Here is a 24,388-nt window from a genome sequence, read left to right on the forward strand (position 1 = left end):
CAGGCATGGGGAAGTATTTTTTACATTACTCTATATAAATGTTATACTTGCCAGCTCTCAGCCAGCACTCAGATACTTAAGCCTAAGGAGCAATGCTCCCTCCAAGGAGTGACTAGATGTGTGCAAATTCTTTTCGTGCAAACATTTTTGTTAAATCAACAATTTTTGAGCACCAATATTAGAGTTGTATTTCTGTATATAGCACAAAGAAAAATTTATGTGAACGACCATGTAAAAACCTGTGAGTGATGCTCCAAAATGTATGAGCAACAGCTCACGCGCTCAGCTTAGAGGGAACTATGCTAGGAAGTATCAGAGTATTGTAGCATTGAAGTAAGGTTTAGGGCTTGCCTGGAATATCACAAACAAGGTATCATTTGACTACTTAAATACTATCCCAAATTAAATATTAGACATTAAATCATAATATTATTGCCAAATTGGTCTACTTGCACCATTCTGTAAGGACTGAGATTAGCAGACTAATGAAGACAATGCATGCATCTGTTTCACGCAGCATCAAATGGGACTGCCAAATGGCATTTGGGCCCAGTTCAGTCACCTTCCACAGATTCATCACAATGATTAAGTGAGAGCCACATGCATAAAAAAAGGAAATAAATAAAACAGACTTTAGTGGAAATCTGAAAACAAAACTATATACTTTCAGAGAAATGTTAATCTTCCATGCAACAACCAGGAGAAACCCAAAGACTTGAATTATGAAATAAGTGTATCATGGTTGTCCCAAAGCAAATACAAGAATTAGTCACCAAGAAATTTTTAATTTTTTTTTATTTCTCACTTTTGTTATTAAAAATGGCAGGAGAAACTTAATTTACACTCCTGCTGCTTATATAAGCATTTCTCAAACTGAGTGAAATGAAAACTGTTGTGAATTTAAGATGGAGATTGTTAATTTCAAGATAATCACCTTTTTGTTTTCTTGAAAGAACAGGGCTGCATGAAGACTCCCCTCCAACTGCAAACCACAGGAGAGAAGAGGTAAAGATAAGAAGCAAGCTGCTGAGATCTAGAAGGAATTCTAATAGCCTCCATCTACCATAGAAGATGTATGTAACATGAAACCTTCCAGAACAGGGTTTTTGCATCTAAGTGCTTACTATAGTCTGAGGAATTATATTTGGGTCAAGCATGGGGAAATACTCAGCTTTCAGGATTTTTCCCATCTTCCCACATACCTTCTTGTCCACTTTTGCAGAGAGCAGCCTGCAACGTCTCATTATGCATTATATCCTGCAGCAGGTATTTATAACAGAGCTGCAAAGAACAATTCCCTCCTCTTTCACCTCTCTGCATCCCCCAAGAAGTTAGCAGTGACCAAAATTATATAACTAAACACAAACTCCCTCTAAATCAGCCAGAATTCACAGGTATGTCATACCATTCTTTACAGTAAGCTAAGTATACTATATGCACTACCTGATCATCCCCCCCCCCCCTTACCACCAATTAAAGCAGCACTTTTAGGTAGATTCTTCACATCAGCATCTGTTTTATTTCTTCATCTTTTTGGTCTTTCCTAAGGCCTCCTCTCTTTTTGACTGAATATATCCTTTTTTTTTTCCTACACTAGTGGAATAAGAAGGCATTTCACTTACTGCTAGATTCCAAATTTTTTAATCCCCTTTCCCTGGATTCACCCTTCAATTTATATGATTTTTGTACTATACATGTCCAAAGTGAAATCTGCATGGGGTTCTAATGAGAGTGATCATGACAGCACCAGAACTTTAGATTCACAACTATTTAATCATCTGAAAAAGGGTTTCATTTTTTGGCTCAGTAGATTCTCCTTTCTTCCTTTTCTTCTGGCTTAATCTGAACCGGGGCTGCAATCTGGCGCCATGAGCCTACAGTCGCAATTACCCAGGAATTTTGGAGGCCTTCCCTCCCATTGCTCCTTATTTGGTCATTGCTGCAGTGGCCCTGAAGCTGGGGAGCCGTGTACCAGGTCTCCTTCTAGAATCCTGTATCATGGACTGTAAATCCAGCCACCAGCTGCTGCTCTTAACAATGACCATGACTCCTCACTGCCAAGGACTGTCAACTTGTACTACTGCTTTACAGTGAAGAGGTGCCTGAGTTCGGAGCTCATCTCAAGACTTCTAATAGCAACGAAGAACATGAATCATTAATCACTGAGCAGACTAAAATCTTAAAATTTCCCCTCCCACATACACTTCCTCAGGGAATTGTACAATAGTGTCTGTTACTTTATAAAGAACAATTTATGTGAATTACATACTGGGCAAAATATTAAAGAAACAGGCCAAACAGTGGGATGAGGGAATAGTTTAATCTATCAGCTAATAGAGTGCCTTCTAAAAGCAGCAAACTTTACAAGAGATCAGATTGGTTGTTTTGCATTATCAAACAGGGACATTTTAAGACAGCAAAGTAAAGACTAAATGTTAATTTAAAAGAAAAAAAAATCACAAAGAAGATTAGATATCAAAAAGATGATTTACAGTGCCATTTATTCTGTGAAAGAACATGCATTTTAAAAGCAAGACCATTTTCCAAAAGCACCTAAAGAGTGAACAGTGGAAGGAGTCTGTGGGAATATCTTCAAAATTTAAGAGATGTCTAGAAATGCTGGTAATTGAACTGCAAGGCAGTCTAACTTTCAGAAATCAGACTTCCATTTGTATTAGCAACATGTTAAAACAGTCATTAAGAAGGGTATTGACAATTTTATACAATAAAATGTTACTAATATCGCATAAAGACAACTTACTGATATCCAATTTCTGAAAACAGCATCCCAAAAAATGAACAGGCCTTGTGATCTGTGTGTACCCATGTAAGGCAAAGTTGCTTAACTGTAACATGTTTGTTTACCTACTTGCAACAAGGTGTGGTCATAGGCTGTGCTGCATTGCTACAAGTAAGGGCATGCAGGAGGATTGTTCTGATACCACTCCTTCCTCCCCCTGCGACCCATTGGCTGGTAAGGAATGCCTATCTAACAGCACTCAAAGCTGGTGCCTATGACCGCGTGTATTTGTTAGTCACCTTACTTCAATTAGCTAAACTATGTGCACATAATTTTTTATTAAGGTTTTAAATAAATATAACTAAGTGAAAAGAGAGCTTTCATTTTTTATTTTAAAAATTATTTAGATCCCACATGCTCCACAGTTTGCAGTGGGTGACAATAAATAATAAAATACAAAACCACCAACAAAAACAGAAAAGAGTCATAAACAGAGACAAAAATATCTGGCAGCCCAGACATTGAATATTTTCCAGAAGTCTCTGGATGATATTCAATGACTGTGCTGCCAGATATCATCCCACATGTGTGAATGGTCATCCTTTTGTCCTCACATGCTTTGGAACTTTCTGAAAGCTTATACACTATTAGGTGACATTAGCACCATTGCAACCAATTGCCTTAGTTTGTTCTTGATAACAGAGAGCAAAGAAAAAGGAAAGGAGAGAGGATTGCCAAGCAAAGCTGGGTTGCTTTCTTCAAAGACAGGCTAATTATTTACCTCTAATACCATTTTCTGACAGTATTAAGTTTGTGGATCCACATTATGGGTCACATACTTCTCACCTGCAATGCCAAACTTAGAAGTTCTACCATTTTTTTTAGTTTTGTTTTAAACCAATTGCCTGTTTGTTACAACAGTCATTGCTCCTTTCTGACCTAAGCAAGGCTTTCTTGGAATGAACTTATAGGGTCATTCATCGAAATGTGTTATGCTTTTACCTCACGGCGCAAATGCACATTTTTTGAAGGGGCGAGATGGGGAGGGGTTTGGGTGGGATTAATGAAAATGAGAGGCAATATCGCACCGTGCAATAGCATAATGCATGCTATCGCATGTTTTTAAAGCCAGAAATAACTACATCTTTTTTCCTGGCATTAAGCTGTGCGATATGTTCGAAATGGCCATAACGCAATTTGCGATAAAGATTGCAAATTACATTTCGACTATTTCTGGGCTTGAGAAGGGGAGAGGGAGTGGAGTGGAGTAGAGTAGAACAGTGGTGCTCAACCTTTTTTCTGTCAGGACACACCTGATAGTTCTCACATGCGTGACACACTGAACATACAACAGTCACAAAGCTAACCCCACCCCTCAGCAATAGGTATAAAGCAGAACTAGAATGTTCCTCTTATAACTCACTATACAAAAAAAATATTCTGGTGTTCTCAATAACAGCAACACAAACTCACTCTACTACCAGGCACAATAACCCTACTTATAAAAAGATAGCAGTTCACCACCAATGCATGACCTATTGAGAAAACACAACAAATAATGCAAGGTATTTTACTAGCCTACATGCTAGTTAAATACCTCATCTCAGTCACACACATAAAAATCGACCTTCACCAAATACAGAAAGACCACAAATTACAAATATGGAGACAGAAACTGGAATGGAAACCCAAAAAAGCCACTCTGCATGCAGTACAAAACTGGAGAAATAGAAACAGAAATATAGCACCTAACATAGTACCAGGATCTGCAATAATGCAGAAAAAGTAATCCACACAAAGTTACACCTGCATTATGGCATGCACTCAAATGGAAAGCACAGTTGCTTACTTGTAACAGATGTTCTCCTAGGACAGCAGTCCTCATATGTGGGTGATATCATCTGATGGAGCCCGGCATGGAAAACTTGTCAAAGTTTCTAGAAACTTTGGCCAGCAGACTGGGCAGGCCCGGCCTGCTACTATCCACGCGTCCACACGAGGTCCCCCTTTAGTCTCATAATATAGCAAAGAAACGAGCAAAAAAATTAAACACACCGAAAATGAACCCAACATCGTGGGGAGGCAGGCGGGATTCCTGAGGACCAACATCCTGCTATCCTAGGAGAACACCTGCTACAGTTAAGCAACTGCGCTTTCTCCTAGGATAAGTAGGAGGGTAGTCCTCACATTTAGGTGAGTTCAGAGCTCCAGACCGCTCCCTTAAACCAGAAAAACCAACAGCGGCCTAACAAGGTGCCAATGGGCACAGCACAACTGGCTAAACCGGACAAGGCAGTAAAGGGGCTGCAAATGTGCAGAGAGAACTCCAGGTTGCAGCCCGGCAAATTTCTGTGACAAGGACTGCATGCAAATGGGCCACCGACACTGCCATGGCCCGCATGAAGTGAGCCTTCACTCTGCCAGCCAGCTGGAGGCCAGCCTGCTGATAGCAGAAGGCAATGCATTCCACCAGCCAGTTTGATGGGGCTTGCTTACCCACCACCACCCCCAGTCTGTTAGGGTCAAAAGACACAAAGAGCTAGATGGACTGTCTGTGGCTTGCTGTGCGGTCTAGGTAAAAAGCCAGTGCCCGTTTACAGTCCAAGGTATGGAGAGCACATTCCTCTGGGTGGGACTGTGGCCTCAGAAAGAAGGTGGGTAGAACGATGGACTGATTGATGTTAAAATGAGACACCACCTTGGGCAAAAATTTAGGATGCGTACGCAAGACCACACGATCGTGGAAGAACTTCGTGTATGGTGTACGTAACCAGGGCCTGAAGCTCGTTGACCCTGCGAGTGGAAGTGATCGCCACCAGGAAGATGACTTTCCAGGTGAGGAACTTCAGACCACAGGAGTGCAAGGCTCAAAAGGAGGCGCATCAGTCTTTCCACGTTAAGGTCCCAGGACGTCACCAGAGGCCAAAGAGGGGGCTTCTGTTGGAGGAGACCCCACATGAAGCAGCCAACCAGGGGCTGGACTGAAACAGGTGTGCCAGCGACACCTCAGTGGTATGCACTGACAGCGCTGAGGTGTACTCTGACAGAACTGATATGTAGCCCAGACTCAGACAGGTGCCACAGATAGTCCAGCAGCTGGGGGAGAGGACAGGAGAAAGGGTCCAACCCATGCCCTCCACACCAGATGGAAAAAACGTTTCCACTCGGAGGTGTAGGACTTCCTAGTCGAAAGTTTCCGGGACTCTATCAGGACCCGAGAAACACAATCCAAGATCTGTAATGGCTGGGGCGACCCCTAGAACTGGTTCGGGGCATGCAAGTCCGAGTGGCCAGAAGGTAATACTTTTGCTGCCGGTAGAAGGGCTTGTGAGAGCCTGGCCTGGAGGATTCTCTGGCCGAGGATGGCCCTTCCAAAGAACTGATGGTATAATCACACAAGGGTCAACACAAAAATAGAACCTCTTCACCACAGTACTACACAACATACATAAGAAGAGGAATACAATAAATTGCATCAATGTTTTATTTGCATTTTATAAACCTATCTAACATTAAAAACTATCTAACACACTCATACTATACTCATGCACTCACATTTAAAAACAAACATCTTCAAGAAACATGAAAATCAGAAATATTATCAAATAATTCACTTGTAATATAAAGTGCGAATGCTCACATCATATTTTAAACATAATACAATAAATCAACCAACGAAGTCAGTCCTCAACGTATCCAACAAAGATCTTCATTTCGCCAAGCTTATCTTAATGGCTTCATCAGGGATAGGACTGGTTTGAATGAATAACAGCTCTCATCTCAAAATATTAATGAGTGACACAACTGTAGAGCTTCGAAACTTCAATTTCTTAACAAGTTTTCCAACATGCGATCAAACTTCAAAATGTGTTCGATACGAGGTACCTTCAAGGAAGATTCAAAAATCATTCATCTCTCAACTCACTCTAAAGTTCAACCCGTTCTCTAACGGGGACACTTCCACGTAACACTTAAATTTAATGTGTCACCATTCATAAGCCTCTTAGACATTATAACACCGGAAATGACGTCTGTTCCATGTTTGAAATAGAGTCTATTTCAAACATGGAACAGACGTCATTTCCGGTGTTATAATGTCTAAGAGGCTTATGAATGGTGACACATTAAATTTAAGTGTTACGTGGAAGTGTCCCCGTTAGAGAACGGGTTGAACTTTAGAGTGAGTTGAGAGATGAATGATTTTTGAATCTTCCTTGAAGGTACCTCGTATCGAACACATTTTGAAGTTTGATCGCATGTTGGAAAACTTGTTAAGAAATTGAAGTTTCGAAGCTCTACAGTTGTGTCACTCATTAATATTTTGAGATGAGAGCTGTTATTCATTCAAACCAGTCCTATCCCTGATGAAGCCATTAAGATAAGCTTGGCGAAACGAAGATCTTTGTTGGATACGTTGAGGACTGACTTCGTTGGTTGATTTATTGTATTATGTTTAAAATATGATGTGAGCATTCGCACTTTATATTACAAGTGAATTATTTGATAATATTTCTGATTTTCATGTTTCTTGAAGATGTTTGTTTTTAAATGTGAGTGCATGAGTATAGTATGAGTGTGTTAGATAGTTTTTAATGTTAGATAGGTTTATAAAATGCAAATAAAACATTGATGCAATTTATTGTATTCCTCTTCTTATGTATGTTGTGTAGTGCCTTCCAAAGAACTAGCAGACAGCTGGCTAGAGGGTGTCATGATGGTCCTTCAGCTGCGCCATTGCGTCCCGGATCTCTTCCCTGAACAAGTTCTCGCCTGTACATGGGAGGTCGGCGAGCCTATCCTGGACCTCTGGACAGGGGTCCAAAACCATGACCCAGGTCATCCAACTAGCACCAATGCCTACGGCTGCTAAGCAGGCTGCAATTTCAAACAAGTCGTAGATGGACTGCACCTCGTGTTTCCCTGCTTCCAGACCCAAGGAGGCAATTGGCAGCAAGTGCTTCCTGCTGCTTCTGGGGGAGACCGTCTGTAAAATCTTGGACTCTCTTCCAGAGATTGAGGTTATATTGGGTCATGTAAAGTTGATAAGCCGCAATGCGGACAACCACCATGACACCGTGGAAGATTTATCTCCCTATGGAGTCAAGTTCCCTATTATCACTTCTCGGAGGAGCTGATGCATGGGTGCGGGAGCACCGGGCCTTCTTCAGGGCAGACTCCACTACCACCGACTGGTGGGGGAGCTGCCTCTTCTAGAACCGCAGGGCCTGTTGAACCAAGTAGGTGGCATCGCCTTTCTCTTTACTGGGGAGAGGAGTTCTTTAAAAATGTCGTGGAACACTTTATTGAACATGATTTGTTACCGAGACCGGCCACGCTCAATGGATCGGCTTTCATCAAATTCTTTTCTGCGGCGCAGGGAAAGCCGATCATATGCGCTATCATGAGAAGGGCAATTGTAGGCCTAGCGCCACAAGGGACATTCCAGGAGCTTGCGGAGTGCTGGAATAAGTAGATGAGCTGTACTGTAGACCCGAACGCACTGAACTGCTGCTTTGCGGGTCTCAAACAAGTTTCCGACTGTTATTGAGGGAGACACAATATAAGTTCCTGAGACGGATGTTTATATCTCGCCTGCGGGCCTACAAAATTAAAGTGACTACTAGCGCTACTTGCATCAAATGCCATAGTGCTGATGGCACCTTGTTTCACTTATTTTGGAGCTGTAACGCAGTGCTTACATACTGGCGCAGCACCCTAAGTTTCCTCAATGGTATCTTGGCTACCACTATTCCGCTGGATCCATGCTTGTGTCTTTTTGAAGTAATGGCCACCCTGCCAGACTCTATCCCCACTGAACGGAAGGTGTTCCTGCAGCAGACCTCTTGGATGGCGAAACAAGTGGTACTGGATGGCTGGCTAAAGGAGGACTCACCCTCAGTGACGTCCTGGAGGGTGAAACTGCACCGCACAGCAATATATGACCATATCACCACTAAACGGCTGACGTCAGCCAAATATAAGGAGTTCATGGATAAATGGTTGGCGTTCCTTCTCTCCTTAAATGTTAAAGCCCGGAACAGACTGAGATAACGTAATAGACGTCCTGTGACCCCAGATCCATCATGCACCCCAATGCCCAATAGCTTCCTGGACAGCAGTCTGCACGGGGTGTTCCCTATATTGGATGCTACTACTATTACCTTTGCCGTTCACTCTAATACTTCCATCACAGACACTCGTACTTATCCCACTAATCATGATATGGCTAAGGATAGGATAATGTTCTCTATTACCAAAATGAGGCTCGGGGGGGAGGGAAAAAGAGGGAATCAAGCTGTACTTTTCCTATTGTCTTTTATCTGTATTATGGTTAAGTTGTAAAATTGAAAAATAAAGGTTTAAAAAAAAATTGTCGTGGATCAGAACTGCCATGATCTCTTTGGGAGCGTCCACAAACTGAAGAACCTCCAGCATCTTATGGCGTGCATCCTCTTCTGTAAGGAGCTGAAAGAGAATGGCCTCAGCCATAGCCTGAACAAATCCTGCAAACGACAGGTACTCTGGCGATGAGCAGCACAGCTCCTCTGGGGGAGAAGGCTTCGAGAGTGGATCGTCAGAGTACTCGGAGGACGAGTGCGTGGAGAGATCACCCCAAGAGTCATAGGAACCCTACTCCTCATTTGGGCCCAGGCGTCAAGGGCGAGGGTAGTGAGGGGCATTGATTCTGGGCTCCGAGGGGCACAGGGGTACCAACACCACCGATGGAACCCCCGGCACTGAGGGGGGTCATTGGCCGTGGTAAGCCGCAAGAACCCAGTAGTGGCTCGGAAAACTGCAGGCAAGGGCGCCCGGTCCTAGAAGCTTCATCCTCCTCGGAGGACCTGGGAATTAGAATCACTCTGATGGAGGGCATCAGTGGGGTGCCAAGAAGGATATCCAGATGTTCCAGCATCGATGGCAGAGGCTCGGGCACTGGTATGAGGGCTGGTGGCACAGGTATCTCAACGCCTTGCAGTGCCTTGAGCACTGCCGACGGCACCCTGCGATCCAACTCCTCGGAACCGGAACAGTGTCGGGATTGTGACTGTTGCCGGAGCTTCCGGGAACACTTCCAATGCTCAGCCTGATCTTTCCCCAGCATCAAGGAAGTCGATGACTCCGAGGTCTGGGGGAAGGGAGAGATCACAGAGGATTGATCTCCCTCTCTCCGATCCTTGGGGGTAGAAATGAAAGGAACCACGAGAGTCAGAGACAGGGATGGCTCCCTGAAATCCTTGGGCGTCGAAGCAACCGATGCAGGAGTGGAGGATTTCAGGGTCCCAAAGAGTTTCTCCATTTTGTCGAGGCGCACAGACGACATCCATAGACATCATGCGAGGCCCCCAGGCAGAGGATGCAAACCTCATGTGGATCTGTGATGGGCATGCTCAGTCTGCTGGCCAACATTTCTAGAAACCTTGACAACAGTTTTCCATGCCGGGCTCCATCAGATGATGTCATCCTCATGTGAGGACTACCATCCTGCTTGTCCTAGGAGAATAACCCTACCTATAAAAAAGCCACACTACAAATATTAAACAAGGCCCTAAACACCAATACACCTCCAATTAGGAAAACAGAAAAAGCCAAGCTGTTATAGATTCCCACACAGAAATAACTGTAAAACTATATGAATAAATGTTTTAAAACATCTGATGAACAGAACATCTAGCAATTAAAAACTCTTAACATTATTAGAAATTCTTTAAATACCAATAAAATATTTCAAAACAGCAGATACATCACATAATACCCAATAATTAAAATGGTAATCAATCAAGAAAAACAAACTTAAAAAGCCACCATTACTTACCCTCTCCAGCAGTTCTCCTACTCCTTTCCCTTAGAGGCTACATCAGAAGCAGTAGTTGCTGAAGCTGTCCTCATCCTTAGGGACCACAACCAGTCTCCTATCTCTCTCACACACCAGTTTCTGTCTCACACATCAGTCATCTCCCTGACCAGTCTCTCTCTCTCACACACACCAGTCATCTCCCTGATCAGTCACACATACACTCGTCACCTCTCTGACCAGTCTCTTCTCAATTACACAATGCTCTCTCTCTCTCTCTCTTACTTACACACAGGCTTTCAATCACACACATGCTGTCTCTTCACTCTCTCTCACACAGCCAGCCAAAAACATGCTCCTTCTCTCTCTTACACACACACACAAGCACCCTCCCTGTCTCACATGTACACAAGCACCCTCCCTGTCTCACATATACACCACACACTGGCCCCCAGCTGAACAGCTAGTCTTCGACCCCACCAACCTGGTCTCCGGTGGCAGTCAGCAGCAACAGTCTTCATTTCTTCAGCCCTGCCAGCCTTGTCTCCAGCGGTGGCCAGAAGCTCCAGCCTTCGGGTCTTTGGCCTCGCCAGCCGCGGCTAGCACGCGACACACCTGCCGATGCGTGGTGACACACTGGTGTGTCTCGACACACCAGTTGAGAATCGCTGGAATAGAGAGAGATCCTCTGGGGAGGCCTTCACAGTAGTCAATTATTTATAGGAGGGCCAGCTAATAGCTCTAGGTGTTGTGTTGCTGATGGTTTAGTGTTTAGGAGCAAGTTTTACATGCAGAGTGAGACATATGAACAGCACAGTACACCTCGGTGAAGATTTGACATTATTTGGAGTGAGAAAAGTCTCACAAAGCTGAGATTTCTAATATGTTCTCTCAACCTAGCTTGATAGAACAACTTTGTGAAACTTTTGACATCATTTGGAATGAGGAAAGTCTCACAAAGTTGTTCTATCAAGCTAGGCTGAGAGAACATATTAGAAATCTCAACTTTGTGAGACTCTCTCACTCCAAATGTCAAATCTTCACAGAGGTGTACTGTGCTGTTCATACGTCTTACTTTACATGTAACTCTGGCCCCTAAACCACCACCAACACCTCACCTCAAACTATTAGCTGGCCCTCTTATAGAGATAAATAGTGGACTACTATGAAGGCCTTATGAATAGTCTCTCTCTCCCGCCTCTACCATAGTAATAGCTATCTGTCTGGACACTTCACGAGCTGCAAAATAGAAGTATTGCAGGGTGTGAAAACTATGTTAGCATGCTATGTTAGCACATGGTGCGGTAATTCTAAAATTACCATAAAACACCTTTTTTCTTGCCATGGGCTTTATCCATGCATTATAATAGCATTTTGATGAATCTAGGGGTTAGTGTGCAACTCCCAAAGGGGAAGGTGGGCAGATTGTGAGAATCCATGAAAATATTACTGAATTAAGATCTGAGTTAACTGTTCAAAGAAATAATACTTATTTGTGAGGTTTTGATACTTAACAGTTCCCATTGTAATCTCAGTTCAACCAAAATAAGTAAATACCTTTATTTCCAAGGTAGAATGTTTATAAGACTTTGTTGCATAACAAACATCAGTCTCAAGGGAGACATCTTTAAATAAAATGAACTCTGGTGAAAATGAGTAACATATGGAGCTACTGAAAGCAAAACTACATTTATGATATGTATTCCCAACTGAGCTCAAACAGCTCATATATAACAATCAACACTTACAAATCAACTTGCTATGGCACTGAAGGAATAAAAAGGAATCAAATACAAAAATAAACTTGTGAGATACTGTCTTTTGTGAATTCTGAGCCTTTACTGAAAAGAAAATGTGTATGAGTATGTGTATGAGAAAGAGAGAGAGAGACACACACACACACACACACACACAAACAAAAAACTCAGGCCAAGACACTTCCTATATTCTGTAAGCATTTCAACAACTGAGCAAATCCATCTGGATATCTACTAACAATAAATGATACAAGTCTGTAGACAGAATGAAAAACATGCTGAAACTCATACTGAAACCAAGAATGAACACTGGCAGCAAAGTCCTGGCATACTTGACTTGCAATATTATTTTAAAACATATGCAGCTGTCCTTTAATCTTCAGGTGTTCTCATGCTTTATCATTTTGACTTGAAACCAACTTGGATTTCAAAGCTTGCCAGTATTTATTCTGAGGAATATTTACAGTTAATTTTCATTAACAATTTTAATTTAAAAAAGAAAGAAAAACTGTGATAGTTTGTGAAGCATTCAACAGTAGAGAACTGAAAATATTGTTTTCAGAAGCAGAGAAGCAGTCGGGGGGGGGGGGGGTGCTTACATATGCTTATGGAGTGTGAAAGCCCTTCATGGTCAAATGCACCAAAAGGAAATCCTGAGCAACAGTGAAATAATGTTTAAAAAAAAAAAAAAGCTGTTGAGGAGACAACTCATGCATCAAATAAGAGATGCCCTTCAAAGCAATGCAATATGACTTCTTGCTCTAGCCTCCAGTTGGATTTAGATTCATCAGTGAGGTAAACAAAGAGCCTTTCCGGCTAGGCCCTTGAAATAATCTCAAGTAGATTTCACATCCAGATATGTCACAGCCTGCTCCCATATACTGTGAACCGGACTGGGTCAATGCTATTTCATTTGCTTCAATATTAAAGCAAACACAATTCATTTTAAACTACAATTTCAGAAACAAAGACAAAAAACCTCATCCAACACTACCAGTTTGACACAAAAACAGTTTGTTAATCACTGTGCAAAACAAAAAAAAAAAATCAATACAATTTGAAAATAATGCCTTACTGTACTAAAACTCAAGGGAAGAGGAATAGCAAGAGCAACAATAGAAATCAACTTTTAAGATTAAAGATGAAAACTCTTGTCCAGGAAGAGATTCTATCTCAATCAGGCAACATAATGTAACTGGGGCAATTGGTTCCAATAGTTTGACCACCATTCAAGTGACATATGAACTTTCAGAAACTTCCATAGTCTTAGATATGATCTTTAACCTGGAAACTCAAGAGGTTGTGTAATCTAGTAGATAACTATAGAAAAGTCCTATTGTCTGGCACTCAACCAACCAGACTATTCCCCATGCATTTCAGGTAATGGGGCTTTTGCTGTTTTAGAATACTTAACTTTGGGGAAAAAATTACAAATATGAAAAAACACACTATAAACACTAAAACATACATTTTAATATATTAACTTCACTTTGTGATCTTTATTAAATAAAGACATTATATCAGAAAGTAAGGTTACATTCAGAGTTCAAAACATGCCTTACCTATAAGTTCCACTATACTCCCACTACGACTTCTGCTAGTTGATTCATCTCTGGATACACTGACCTCCATGATGCCGCCTGATGTGGTCAGGGCTTGAAGGAGATCAGGAGGCGGCGTTCTAAAAAGTTGTTGTAGTAATTCCAAAGCTCCAGTCACCACATTGTGGTCCTGATGTTGAGTGTAATGCAAGGTCAGTTCATAAACCTAGAGTTATTAAACAGATGGATGGGTCAAATAAAAAATGCACTGCTATTTTGCATTATCCTATATTGTGTGATATTTTTGTTCAAACATTTAGCAACACACAGAATATCAAATGGCCTACCAAAATATTATGAGTAAACATTTATTGCAATAGCCAAAGTATTTACATTCTTTGGAGCAGCTCCAAGACCGAGCTGTCGATCATCAAATCTCATCAGCGATGATGCTTTTCATGCAAGTACATACTAATTCTCAAACCACAGTCTTCTGCATAGACTGTATACAAAAGGAAGGTTAAGAAGGTACACTGCTTTGCAACACAGATGTTTTTCCATTGGCAACAAGCAGCTATTCTGGATAGGTTTACAAAACTAATGTGATCTCCTAGTTCCACTGACATCCTCAGCTCAATACACAGTGGCCAAAAAAAGTGAACAGAATGTTAGTGATGGTGGGGACAGCAACCAGGATGTGCATCCAGCAAGCTAGAAAAACTTTATCCCCTGTCCCCAAAATAACTGTGTGTGACAACATTCAAATTGGAAACGGGCCAAAGCTTTAACATAGCAACGTAAAATATAAAAATCTGTACATGGGCCAATACCTTGATAGCTCGGAAGAAACCGGGTACACACCCCCATACCTACCTGCCACGTACTAGAAAGGCGGCACATCCAAGGCCAGACTCCCCACCGCATTTCCAGCAAGGGGGCCCAAACATACCGGGCATGGTACCTACCCTTTCATCCCATTTGGCCCAGGTACCCGCCACAAGCATGAGAAGTACAGTGACTACACTTGTCTCATACTCCCCCCAATACCAATGAATCTTATCCTGCTGGTACAACCCCTCACACACGTCATTAGCCCACTCATGCAGTATCTGCCGACCCCTATATGCCCCATCCATACCCCAATCTGCCTGTTTAACTTCTTCAGCCCCCGCCCCCATAGCTTCTGATCGTAGAATTTTATACGAGGGATAATGTCCGACCAAAAAATGCATACTCCTGGGAACCACAAATTTAACTCAAGGAGGTCCCTTCTTACCTACCCCAACAATGGGGTATGCAAGACATAGCCCCCAGATCATAACCCCTAAGGTGCACAATCATGATGTTCGGGGCAGCCATGGCATCCCCTTGGCCCGTAATCTAGGTAGAAGCTGGCCCCAGCACATTCCAAACTTCCCAATCCATGTGATGAACACTCCTCCGGGCGGCTAGCCCCAAATGTGGTCTGTATCTGCGCTTGCGGGCCCTCCTGGCTGCCCACTGAATAAAGCAATGTCCCACAATCCAAACCTGTACCAGCTTAGGAGGCATCTCTGAAAGTGGAAGAAAAATTTTCATGTTAGTTGCTGTGAAGGGACATGTGAGTCCGATCTAACCTGACATATGAATTTACTGCAGAGGAATGCCTCTTGCCTATCCATTGGGATCCAACCACCCTAGACCTGGCCTCTTTTTCCAACCTGGCCTGGGCTGTGCTGGTGGCAGCCCCGATTTGGAAAGAGTTGGTCCCAAAATTGCCTGCATCCAAGCCTATCCTGTGTTAGTGTTTGAGTTAGTTGTGGGTGGATCTTTGGGTCGGTGGCAGATGACCATGCACCCGGGGGAAGATCCGGGTGCATGGTGACCCGGGGGCCACAGGTCAGGCTCAGAGTTTGGAGACAGACACACACTAGTTCTTTTATTAAACAGTATATTGAACCACCAGAGGAGGCAGTAGTGAGTTGGAAGCGCCCGGCTGGGCTGTAGTCCCTCAGATACTGGAATAGCGATCCTGGATAACTGAGCTGTAGAGAAACTGAATATACTGAGTAGGCAGGGTATGCAGAGTTCAGGAACAGAACCTTGATGGTAACACTCACACTATAGTCTCTTAGAAGCAGCCCAGGAGCTGGAAATTAATTAGGCCCTCGAGGAGCGAGTACCTGGTTCCAGGGAACACTCAGAGAGAGAGATTGTAACTCACTGGTGTTGTAGGCAGTGAAGACTTCCTGGCAGAAGTGGTATTCAGTAGCAAGTCCGGGAACGTGGACCCTCGAGGAGCGAGTACCGGTTCCAGACTGCGACCTGAAAAACAAGAGAGCGCAAGGCCCCTGAGGAGCGGGTACCTCTGGTAAAGTCAGAGGAGGCAGAGTAGCAAGGTATGCGGAGAGCGAATCCCTCTGGAGGAAGCTAGGTAATCCTTTCCTTTCGCTTATCCTTTGCTAACTCGATTAGTTAGCAAACTAAGTATCCGGTAAGGATGACGTCATCTCAGGGAGACGCCCCTGAGGTTCGCGCCACTGCTAGTACTTGAGTCGGGGCCGCACCACATGCGCGCCCTTAGGCTTCTGGGAAACATGGCGGAGTGCAGCGTCTAGCCGGTCTGGGGAAGCCGGAGGAGGTCGGCAAGATAATGCCATGGCAGCCAATCTTCCATCGAGCAAAGAGGGAGGAGTCGCCAAAGAGGTAAGGTGGGTGAGGTGGAGATGTCGGGCAGCGACAGTCGCAACAGTACCCCCCTTCAAAGGGTGATTTCCTCTTCGGGTACCAGGCTTGAGTTTTGAAGGATGCGCGATGTGGAATTGACGAAGCATCTCTTTGTCCAGGATATTGGTCTGAGGCTCCCAAGAGTTTTCTTTGGGGCCGAAACCTTCCCACTTTAGAAGGTATACAAAAGTATTGCCTCTTTTACGAACATCCAGGATCTCTTCGATTTTGAATTCTAAGTCGCCTTCTGCATTGATGACAGGTGGGTCTTGAGATTTGGAAGAAAATTCGCCGAGTATGAGCGGTTTCAGAAGTGAAACGTGGAAAGCATTATGGATGTTGAGACCAGGTGGTAGCTTCAGATGGTAGGTGGTAGGTGCAGGCTTCACCTCCAACTTGTTGCGCCAGTGACGTGCCGCTGAAGCCTACCGCCAGGGTGCCGGCAGATCTCTCTCGACCTTCCTGTGCCAAGTGTCCATCCTCTTGCCCTGGCCAATGCACCCATGGGTATGATGGACACTGAACTCCCCTTGGGTAGCCCACAGGGGACTATTGTGACATCGGGTTATATGTGCGGGTTGATGCTCCAATTACTGGGCGGCTACCACGGCCCACACCACTAGATGCTAGGACGTCCAGCTCCAGGGGGGAAACTAGCGCAGTGGGGAAGTCATGCTATAAAGGAGGGGGCCATGCTGAAGATGCCTGAAGCTGAGGGCCGGCCGGTGTGTATCCGCTTGTTTGATCGCCATGGTGTCGAGTTGGCAACGGGGCATCCTCCTGCCTGGACATGACAGGCTGAGCTGGATCTGCAGGAGGTTCCAACTCCACATGAGGCTGTGTCTGCTCCTGCCCTTGCAGGATTGCTACGACCGGCTTGCTGATATTCTCTCGCGGGCAGGTTGTCTCTATTGGTAGGCTCGATCAGCAAGGGTGCTTCATGACCGACTCTCTCCTGTGTCCTGTGGTCCATCATGCGCCACCTCTGTCCCTTCTGAAAAGAAGAGGATAGCAGGCAGGAAGGAGTCCTGCTGCCACGAGGAGGCCGTCTTGGAGACAGCAGAAAAGTTCCCTACCCAGTGAGTAACAGGGTTCAAAAGGGCTTGAGGGAAAAGTTTCCCACGGAGCACGGTTGGCCCAATTGATCCGAGAGCCAGCGGGACCCGATGCAGGGCTCAGAAGGGACAGAGGTGGCGCATGATGGACCACAGGACGGACACACACACATATATACATTTTACCTGTATAAGCGATATATACTGGTGCCCATCCCGTGTAGGTACCGCCATCATCGGGGGCAGCCGGAATACCTGCCAGCCCCAATGACAAAGAATGTGACGGCTGCGCGATCGCCACATTTGGCCCAGCCCCAGGTCACTCGTGGGCTCCAGACATTTTGGCACGGGCCCGCACATGAATGAAATGAAAAGGAATGAAAGGACGATCATGTAGTTTCTATATCCATTCATGGTGTATGTTCCTTGAGTACTGTGTGCAGTTCTGGTTGCCCAATCTCAAAAAAGATAAAGCGACACTAGAAAAAGTACAAAAGGATAAAAAGGATGGAACAGTTCTCTTGTGAAGAAAGGCTAAACAGGTTAGGGCTCTTCAGTTTGAAGAAAAGGTGACAGAGGAAACATGTATAGAGGTTTATAAAATTATATGTGGTATGGAACAGGTAACCAGGGGATATAACACATGAATCACCATACTAATCCAGACTAAAAGGTCCATCAAACCCAGAATCCTGTTTCCAACAGTGACCAATCCAGAACACAAGTACCTGGCAGGAACCCAAATTGTAGACAGACTGTGTGCTTATGCCCAGAAACAAGCTGTGGCTTTCTCCAAGCTACCTTGTTAATAACAGTTATGGATTTTTTTCTCTAGCAACTTATCCATATCTTTTTTAAAAGCCAGTTATCCTAACTGCCTTTATCACATCCTGCAGCAATGAATTCCAGAGCTGCTTAGTGTGATGAGTAAAAAAAAAAATAGTTTTAAATATGTTACTTCATGGTGTGCCCCCTAAGTCTTCCAAATAGTACTAAAACTAGGGAACACTCCATGAAACTAACAGCAAAATTAAAATTAATTAGAGAAAGTATTTTTTTTACTCAATGCACACAATCTGAGGAATTTGCTGCCAAAGGACATAGTCAAGACATCAAGAAAGCTGGGTTTAAAAGAGGTTTGTACAAGTTCCAGGTGGAAAAGTCCAAACAATTATTAGCCAGACAGATTTGGGAAAGCCATCACTTATCCCTAGGAACGAACATGAAATGCATCTACTATTTGGGATCCGCAGGATACTTGTGAACCAGATTGCCACTACCAGAGACATGATGCTGGGTCTGACTCGGCATAGCGCATCTTATATTTCTACATTTGGACAAATACCATACATGCACTTTGAATTTGTAAATGTCTTTCTTTAATATAGCGGATGCATTTTACCTGTATAAGCTGCTTAGGAGTTGGAGAAATTTCAGTTTCTTTTCGTGTCACTCCAAAGCTGCCTTTCAAACTGGTATCTTTCACCTGCTGTTGCAGCAATGGTATGAGATACCTTAGTGTTAACAGTACTCCCAAAATGAGAAGAGTAGGATGTTCATCTTCCACAGGCACTAGCAGACCTATTAGCCAAAAAGAAAAGAATTCACAAACTCAATATTTTACTGACTTTTGCCCATAAATTCCTAGTAAGTAGAATGGAGGGCAGTTCTGGTCAACTTATCTCAAAAAAAGACATAGCGGACATAGAAATGGCAAGAGAAGGGTAACAAAAATGATAAAGAGGATGGAAAAACTCCATTTTGGAGAAAGGCTAAGCAGATTAGGACTCTTTAGCTTGGAAAAGAGAGAGGATTTGATTAATATTTATAAACTCATGAGTGGGGTGAAACAGGTAAAAAGGGAACTGTTATTTGTTGTCTCAAACACTAGGACTAAGGGAAACTCCATGAAACTAGCAACCAGAAGATTTAAAACAAGTCGTAGGAAGTATTTTTCACTCCATGCACAAAAAAGCAAAGGAATCTGTTGCCAAATGATGTGATCAAGGCGACTAACATAGAGGGGTTCAAAAGAAGGTTGGAAAGCTCCTGAAGGAAAAGTCCATAAATAGTTATTAGGGGAAAGAGAGTGCTCATCCCTGGGAATGAGATAAAGGAAATAGATTGGGGATCTGCCAGCTACTTGTGACCTGGACTAACCAGTGTCGGAGACAAGCTGCTGGGCTCAATGGACCTTGGTCTGATCCAGCATGGAACCTCTTATGGTCTTGTCTTAATTTTTTTTTTTGTTTACATAATTAAAAAAATATATGCTCTATCTTTAGCACTTTCTCAAGAAATAATTTGGCTCTTAATCGCTAATTTTATTTCTTTGAATCCTACCACACCAGCTCCACTACCAGTAGATGGAGACAGAAAAAGTTTACTAAACTCATCCTATACAGGATGCTATGCCACTAGCTGCTCTCTAGAGTAATTTTTTTTTATTTTTTTTTTTTAATCAAAGCAAACAAACATTATAACCCGCCCCCAATCAGTGATAAGGACGAGCCATTACTGACTATGAGTACCATCAACCAAGGAACTCAAGAAAAAAAAAAAAACCTTGAAGGACTTTCAAACTCTGAATTCAAAACAGACTTGGAAGAGTAACTCTTGATAAAAAGGCTGAAGGTTAGACCAGGTGGATTCCTGTACTGGTTTGAAACGACTCATGGAAAACAAAAGTTAACTAAGAACCAAAGTTTTCCTCTTTTCATCTCACCAGACCAATCCTGATGCATAAGATGTACTCAAGCAAACAAACTAGGAGGGAGCCTGCAATGCCTGCCTTCAAGATGCTCATCTCCAAAAGAGGCAGTATCCTTCACCTGAACGACCAGGAAGCAGGATCTAGAAGAAAAATGCAAGGAAGCCCATGCTTCCATTTTCCTCCAGCAGAATCAAAGGATGCACTGCCCAGGAAGCCATGATTGTTCTGGTCGAGTGCATATGAATTTCTTAGGCACCACCAGACTTTTGGGAGACATAAGCTGAACCAACCAATTCCTTAAGCCACCTCACAATTGTGATTTTTGAGATTGATTAAACTTTCTTTGGTCTGCTAAAAAGAATGAATAAGTGTGGTGAGAGATTGATGTGCACGAACTGGAAGAGAGACCTTGGGGTGATAGTGTCAGATGATCTTAAGGTAGCAAAACAATATGACAAGGCAGTGACTAAGGCCAGAGAGTTGCTGGGCTGTATAGAGAGAGTCATAATCAGTAGGAAAAGCGACATGATAATGCCTCTATACAGGTCTTTGGTGAGTACTGGAGTATTGTGTTCAGTTCTGGAGACTGATTCTCAAAAAGGATAAAGACAAAATGGAAGCAGTCAAGAGAAAGGTGACCAAAATGGTATGGGGCCTGCACTGAAAGAATTCTGAGATGAAACTGTAAGACCTAAATATGTATATCCTTCAGGAGAGGAGGAACAGGGAAGATATGATACAGATTTGTAAATACCTTAAAAATATAAATTATGCACAAGAATCAAACCATGTCTGGTTGGAAGGAAATTGCAGAACTAAGGATCATGATTTGAAATTCCAAGGCAGTAGACTCAGGAACAATGTCAGGAAATATTTCTTCATGGAAAGGGTGGTGAATACATGGAATGCTTTCCTGGAAGAGGTGATGAAGGCAAGAAAGAATGGAATTCAAAAGGGCATGAGATAAACACAGAGAATCTCCAAAGACTAGAGGATGAAAATGAAGAAAATGGGTAACCTATTGCTAACTTTAGATTGGAGAAATTACTTATCTGATAATTTTGTTTTCCTTAGAGTAGATTGATGGACTCAGGACTGTGGGTTCTGCTCCCCTGCCAGCAGATAAAGATGGAGCAAACTTATGTCAGTATATATATTCCTGCAGTGACCCCACCCTATCAGTATTCTCTTCAAACGCAACTGTGGACTAGCAAAAAACTTGATTAAAAACAGGTAACCATAACTATACTCAACAAGAAGCAATGAACTCACATAAGAATCTAGGTACCCCAATCTAGGGACTGGATGAACACTTACCAGTAATCCCTTGGGACCGAGAGCCCAAAAGGAGGACTATTGAGACACTCATGTGGCAGCAGAGGGCAAGAAGCTGAGTCCATCTGTCTACTCCAAGGAAAACGAAATTATCAGGTAAGTAATTTCTTCATTTCCTAGCATATAGACAGATGGATTCAGGACCAGTGGGATGTATCAAAGCTACTCCCGAACAGGGTGGGAGGCTGCCCACAGTCCAATCAACACTGCACATGCAAAGGCTATGTCCTCCCAGGCCTGCACATCCAGATGATAAAACCTTGAAAAAGTATGTGAGGAGGATCATGTCACAGCTTAGCAGATATTGACAAGAGACAACAAAGCTAACCTTGACTCATGACACTGTCCAAGTATAGTTGAATGAGCCTGAATCTGTGTAGGCAATGGTTTTTCAGCATCTAAGTATACAGAGCCAGGACCACCTCCTTAATCCAGCAAGCTATTGTAGCCCGCAAAACCAGAGCACCCTGCTTACTTTTGCCATGGAGGACAAACAGGCGATCTGTCTTCCAGAAAGGTTCAGAAACCTCCAAACACTACATGACAAGTCCCTTGACATCAAAGGGACGCAGAAGGCAATACTCCTCCGCATCCATAACCTCATCCAGGGATGGCAAGGAAATGGACTGCTTCAAATGAAATTCCGAGACCACTTTGGGCAAAAAGGATGGAACAGTACGCAGCTGTAATGCTCCTGGTTTCACCCAAAGGAACGGCTCCTGGCAAGACGAGGCCTGCAGTTCAGAAATTCGATGCACAGAACATATAGCCACCAAGAACACTGTCTTCAAGGTCAATAACCACAAGGAAAGGCTTTGCAGCAATCGGAACGTAGGGCCCACCACGAAATCCAGCACCAAATTAAGACTCCAAAAAGGAACTAGCTAGCTCAAGGGAGGCCTAAGATGCTTCACTCCCTTCAAAAAAAAAAAAAACAGGCCACATCAGGATGATACGACAAGGAACCATTCACTGGGCTTCTGAAACAAGCAAAAGCCGCAACCCACCTTCAAGGAATTAAGGGCCAATCCTTTTTTCAACCCATCCAGCAAAAAGTCCAGAATGAGAGGGATCTTAACTGAATAAGGAAGAACACCATGCTCTTCACACCAGGCCTCAAATACTCTACAAATCCACACAAAGGCTAAGGAAGTGGAGAACTTTCGAGCTCGGAGTAAGGTGGCAATCACCGCAGAAGAATATCCACACTTCAACAGGCAAGCCATCTCAAGGGCCAAACTGTAAGACAGAACAGAGTTGGATCCTCATGAAGAACCGGTCTCTGCTGCAACAGATCCATGTGCGGCGGAAGACAGGGGGGGTCTCCACCAGGAGTCTTCGCAGATCTGCATACCATGGACGTCTGGGCCAATTCGGCACCACCAGCAATACCAGACCCTTGTGGCCTTCAATCTTGCAAATTATCCTGCCCAGCAAGAGCCACAGAGGAAAAGCATAAATCGAGGAGCCACTGCATTGCGAGAAGTTGCCAGTAGGTCTAGGAATAGAAGGCCCCAGAGACCCACAATTAGCTGAAAAACCTTGGCTGACAACTCCCATTCTCCTGGGTCCAGACTCCCTGCTGAGAAAGTCTGCTTTTACATTGTTTCTTCCTGCAATGTGAGAAGCCGGCATCTTCCGTAGCTGTCCTTCTGCCAATTCCATAAGGTGGCCTGTTTCCTGCGACACTTGCTGGCTCTTGGTTCCTCCCTGGCGACTAATGTAGGCCATCATCGAGTTGTCCGACATCACGCAGACTGTTTGATCCTGCAGCCTGTGGTAGAACTGCAAGCATGCCAACCGGACCACCTGGACTTCCAGGCGATTGATGTTCCAGCAGGACTCCTCAGCATTCCAACACCCTTGGACTGTCAGCTCCTGGCAGTGAGCTCCCCAACCCTGGAGACTCGCATCTGTCATAAGTACCAACCAGGTCGGGGAGGACAAGGAAACTCCCTTTCTCAGATGAGCCTCCTGCAACCACACCACTGGAGGCAAGAACAGATTTCCATCGGCAAGCAGAGCCGAACCGAATAGTCCTGAGACTGCGGGTTCCAACGACTCATTAGTGAGCGCTGAAGAGGATACATATGCGCCCTCGCCCATGGCACCACTTCCAGGGTTGCCGCCATCAAGCCGAGCACCTGTAAATAGAACCACAATGTTGGGGATATAGTATTCACCAACTGACACACCTGAGACATCAATTTCTGAATTCGAACTTCTGGCAGGAAAACTCTGTCCTGTCTCGTACCGAACCCCCAGATACTCCAACGACTGGGATGGCTGAAGACTGCTCTTGGCCAGGTTCACCATCCAACCAAACTCTGACCTTGTGCATCACCAGGTGGCTCTCTTCCTGAGACTTGCCATGAATCAGCCAGTCGTCCAAGTATGGGTGCACCAGGATCCCTTCACTTCTCAAGGCCACTGCTACTACCACCATAACCTTGGAAGACGTCCTGGGAGCAGTGGCTAGACCAAAGGGAAGTGCCCAAAACTGACAATGGCGCCCCAACACCACAAAACACAGAAAACGTTGGTGTTCCAGATGGATGGGAATATGAAGGTAGGCCTTGGACAAATCCAGGGATGTCAGAAATTCCTCCGACTGCACTGCTATTATCACAGATGCACGGTTTCCATGCAAAAATGAGTCACCTTCAAATGATGGTTGAATCTCTTGATTTCCAGGATAAGACAAAAGGAACCCTCCTTCTTGGGCACAGCTAAATAAATGGAATATTGC

At 43.9% G+C, this 24,388-nt stretch overlaps 1 protein-coding gene across 1 annotated transcript in view; it reads right to left on the reverse strand.

The window, feature by feature from the left end:
* The window catches only part of HTT (huntingtin), a 797,032-nt gene that overhangs the window by 661,443 nt on the left and 111,201 nt on the right, over positions 1-24,388 (reverse strand). The window contains exons 8-10 of the mRNA XM_029606726.1: positions 18,994-19,172; positions 13,852-14,056; positions 935-982 (exon numbers count right to left, since the gene is read on the reverse strand). Coding sequence (XP_029462586.1) covers positions 935-982; positions 13,852-14,056; positions 18,994-19,172 — 432 coding nt within the window. The remainder of the gene's footprint in view (positions 1-934; positions 983-13,851; positions 14,057-18,993; positions 19,173-24,388) is intronic.

This window comes from Rhinatrema bivittatum, chromosome 1 (genome assembly GCF_901001135.1).
Source record: "Rhinatrema bivittatum chromosome 1, aRhiBiv1.1, whole genome shotgun sequence".
Classification (NCBI taxonomy): Eukaryota; Metazoa; Chordata; class Amphibia; order Gymnophiona; family Rhinatrematidae; genus Rhinatrema; species Rhinatrema bivittatum.